The 3749-nt window shown below is 31.1% G+C and overlaps 1 protein-coding gene across 1 annotated transcript; it reads right to left on the bottom strand.

Annotated features, from left to right (window-relative positions):
• Positions 1 to 468: 468 nt before the first annotated feature.
• LOC120267716 (D-amino-acid transaminase, chloroplastic-like) lies at positions 469 to 2822 on the bottom strand. Its single transcript, XM_039275394.1, has 5 exons — positions 2661 to 2822; positions 2528 to 2577; positions 1985 to 2160; positions 793 to 1466; positions 469 to 695 (listed from the first exon to the last, which is right to left on the bottom strand). Exons 1-5 carry the CDS (start codon positions 2818 to 2820, stop codon positions 589 to 591), a joined length of 1167 nt encoding a protein of 388 aa, XP_039131328.1. The 5' UTR covers positions 2821 to 2822; the 3' UTR covers positions 469 to 588.
• Positions 2823 to 3749: the final 927 nt, after the last annotated feature.

The raw sequence follows: 3749 nt of genomic DNA, 5'->3' as shown, positions 1-3749 counted from the left end.
ATAAATCTTATATACAAATTTTAGTAATTTAAAAAAAAGTTTGAATTGATCATGAGGCCTAACATATATACATATATGTTATAATGTACCATATATGCTAGAGTGAAACAACAAAAGTTTTTTTAATAAACAATAGTTTGGTTCTTTGTAGTGAGGAGGATCAATTTTACCATATTTTAAAAAAAAAATACAAACCTGAGATGTATTCTTATTAGTTGAATTATTGAAAATCTCATATATTTTCTATCGGTAATAACAAAATTTTAAATTATACTTTATATTTTTTTAATATGTGTATTCAAATTTTGGTTATATTAGTACATTATTCTTCATTTAAAATAATTATTTTGTTAGATTATTTTTTTACTTTTTATTTTTTTTGTTTTGCCTTTAGGCTTCAGCCCCCTCTACCATTAAGTCCTGATTCCATCCTTAAGTAGAAGAGAGACTGGGTCTTCAATTATACCAGAAACATGTGAGGAAATACAGTAAAAGAACTGAACCATAACCTCAATACATCTTCTATTAAACTCTGAAGTCCTAATCCTTCCAAAATGAAAGCCAAACATTCAGATCTTCTTAACAATATTACTCCCCTAGATTATATGGAACACAAATCCTCCTTGCTTCTGGCCCTGAATTTATATCTTCCCACATTAAATCAGAAAGAATCATCGTCAATTCTCCAACCATTCCTATAAATAATAATAAGAAAAAAAAGAAGTCAATGTCCTTTCCAAATTCACAAGAATTTAAAACAAACTTATTAATATGCAGAATAAAGCTGTTTACCATCTCCAATGCATTGTTTATCCCATTCAATTATTGGCAGAATAGGAAGTAAGCTACTGACATACATCATCTCAGCTGAATTCTTGGCTTCTTTCAGTGTGATATGCCTGGAGCAAACACTCTTCAGTACTCCCTTTTCGACTAATTTTTGAGCCAACAACTGAAGCCTCTTTGAAGTGCAACCTTCAAGTATCTTATCAGACAAAGGGAACACAAGCTCCTTATTGTTGCTAATGAATGCAACGTTCGCATTTGGACCTTCTGCAACATACCCCTTCTCGTCGATCCAAATGGAGGAATACACACCTTCCTCTTCAGCTTCCATTTTCGCGAAAACATTGGGAAGATAATTCACATTCTTCATGGTGGCAAATTTTGAAGGTTTTATCGGCACAGTGGATGTTATGATCTTCACTCCTTCACTTAGTTGATGAAGGTTTTGTTCGATAACCACTGCATAAAATATTGGTTTTGCAATGCCTGTGAATGTTAACAGGAAATTACCAGGGCCAGCACTGAGCCAGAATCTGATGGAGCCTTTCTTGCACTTGGATGCTGCTACAAGTTGGACAAGGATGTTTCGCAGAGTTTTGGGTGGGTATGGAGGGAAAATCTTGGCATTCAATGCCGATTTCAGGAATCGGTCTAAATGAGAGTCGAGATCATACAAGTACCTATAAATGATCAACAATGAGTTAATTACAAATAAATGTTGTATTACAACAGTTTGGAAGATGGTTTAATTGCAATAATAAGATTTTCCAAAACATATATAGTAGATCCTTATTATGATAAGATTATTATGACAAGTATATTGAGAAGAAGATAATGATTCATTTCCAAATTTTGGAGATCTGGATTATAAACTGAATAGATACCAACAACTGATGATGGGACCTGGAATACCAAAAAAATACATAAAAATTCAATGCAAGAATATTAAGGCATGAGTTAGCAATGATTTGATTTCTTGTAAATTATTTCCTAGAAATTGATTATAGTATGGCAAATGATCACTGTAAAAATTTAGTGAATAATAAAATACCCTTCTTTCACTTAGCAATATTTTCCTTTACATTGACTTAGAAGGCAAAACTTCCCAAGCAGTTTCTGAAGATAAATAGTTCAAGTTTTGGATGAATTTATTAATAATAAGAGATGAATGTAAGTCAGAAGAATTTTTTTGGCTTACCCATTCATGATCATAGTGGTGTCAAACACACCATGGCCTCTATGCACCATGTGATCATCAATTGGAATAACCATCAAAGCTTGATCAAGAGTGATTCCACCGATCCAACTGGAATACATCGCTTTATATGGCTTCTGTTCCTCTGTTCTTTTCCTCCAATTTAGTTTTTCAAGCACCTTTGCAATCAACCACATTGAATTAATGACAACATCTTCTATATATATATATATCAAATAATGTTCTTACTTCCTACAAATATGAAAATTTTGAGCTTGACTCTTGCAATTGACAACTTCAGTAAGCAATAATGTGATTATGCAGCATCGAGGGATCCAATTAATGCACATTACCACTTACGGTAACATGACGAAAGTTGCCATTTGCTAATAATGTTCATGTTCTTCATGTTCTTCATGGTGTTATGTTTTTATACATAATGGAACAAGAATACATGTCATGTCAATAAGGAAAACATTCAAGAGAATTATATATTGAACTTCATAAAATGACCAAATCAAATTAATGCTTTGCTTTTCTGCTCACCTCAGAAGATGAATAAACCGGGACGAAGAAATCAGCATAATTTTCTTCTCCTGATTCATTCAAAGTAGAAAAGGCATATCAGTTTCTTTTTGTTAGAAAGTGCATGTATACTGAGATAACTGAAAGCAATTACCTGAACCATTCGCATAGATGTGAGATCCATTCATGATGATAATGTTGGTGATCAGAGAAATGTGCTTGAGCTTTGATGGGAGAACACAAGGAGAGAGATACATAAAAGGTAGAGAAGCAGGCATATGCATGAGCATGAAAATGTGAAGGTAATGCGCCATTCTTTCTTGGTTGGTACATAGACATGATTAGGCATGTAAATCATTTAGTTTTGCAATATCACATAACTCTCTTTAGAATTTTTCAACATATTAGATTGCTTAGGTTGAATATGGAGAAATGGGAATAGGATGGGAAAGGTAACTAGAATGAAGGTAAGTGCACCTCCGTATTCGTTTGTTTTTTACTTTGTCGCTTGTCAACTTTGTCAAAAAAAAATGAAAAAAAAAATAAAAAATAAAAAATGTGTTTGGTTAAAAAAATAATTGATTGAGAATGAAAAAATAACAGAATAATATGTGATAAATTTAATTTAATATGTGATAAATAATATGCGATAAATTTACTTCTATATTTTTAATATAAAGAAATAATTTTTTTATTTATAAAATATTTTAAATATCATTATTTATTTTAATTTTATAATTAATCATTTAAATTAATTATTTTTATTTAATTAGATGTATCACCATAGATGAATATACCATTTCACTTTAATTATTAGGATTAAATATTTAAATTAAATAATTTATGTTAACTATTAATCAATGTTATTATTATAATTTAATGTTTAAATTCATGAATTGTATTTAAAATATTGATTACTCCGAGGGGGTAATCATTAACCCATATGCATGCTCTAACATGATGGGTATGCATAGGAGCAAGCAAAGATTCCCCTGCAAGGGAAACAAGGGATGCTGTCCAACCCCACCCTATATTTGACTCTATTAACTGCAAGTAAGGTATCATGCAATGAAATTATGAAAATGTGAAGGTGATGTCTCATTCTTTCTTGGTTGGTACAAAGACCGATGATTAGGCATGTCAATCATCAATTAGTTTGCCATATCACATGACCCTTTTTAGTATTTTATATATATATCAGAGTGCTTATTTCCAATATGATTGTTAGAAGGAAACAAATCTT

Source organism: Dioscorea cayenensis, chromosome 8 (genome assembly GCF_009730915.1).
Source record: "Dioscorea cayenensis subsp. rotundata cultivar TDr96_F1 chromosome 8, TDr96_F1_v2_PseudoChromosome.rev07_lg8_w22 25.fasta, whole genome shotgun sequence".
Classification (NCBI taxonomy): Eukaryota; Viridiplantae; Streptophyta; class Magnoliopsida; order Dioscoreales; family Dioscoreaceae; genus Dioscorea; species Dioscorea cayenensis.
The sequence above is the reverse complement of the archived record's forward strand: the minus strand, read 5'-3'. Positions and strand labels throughout refer to the sequence as shown.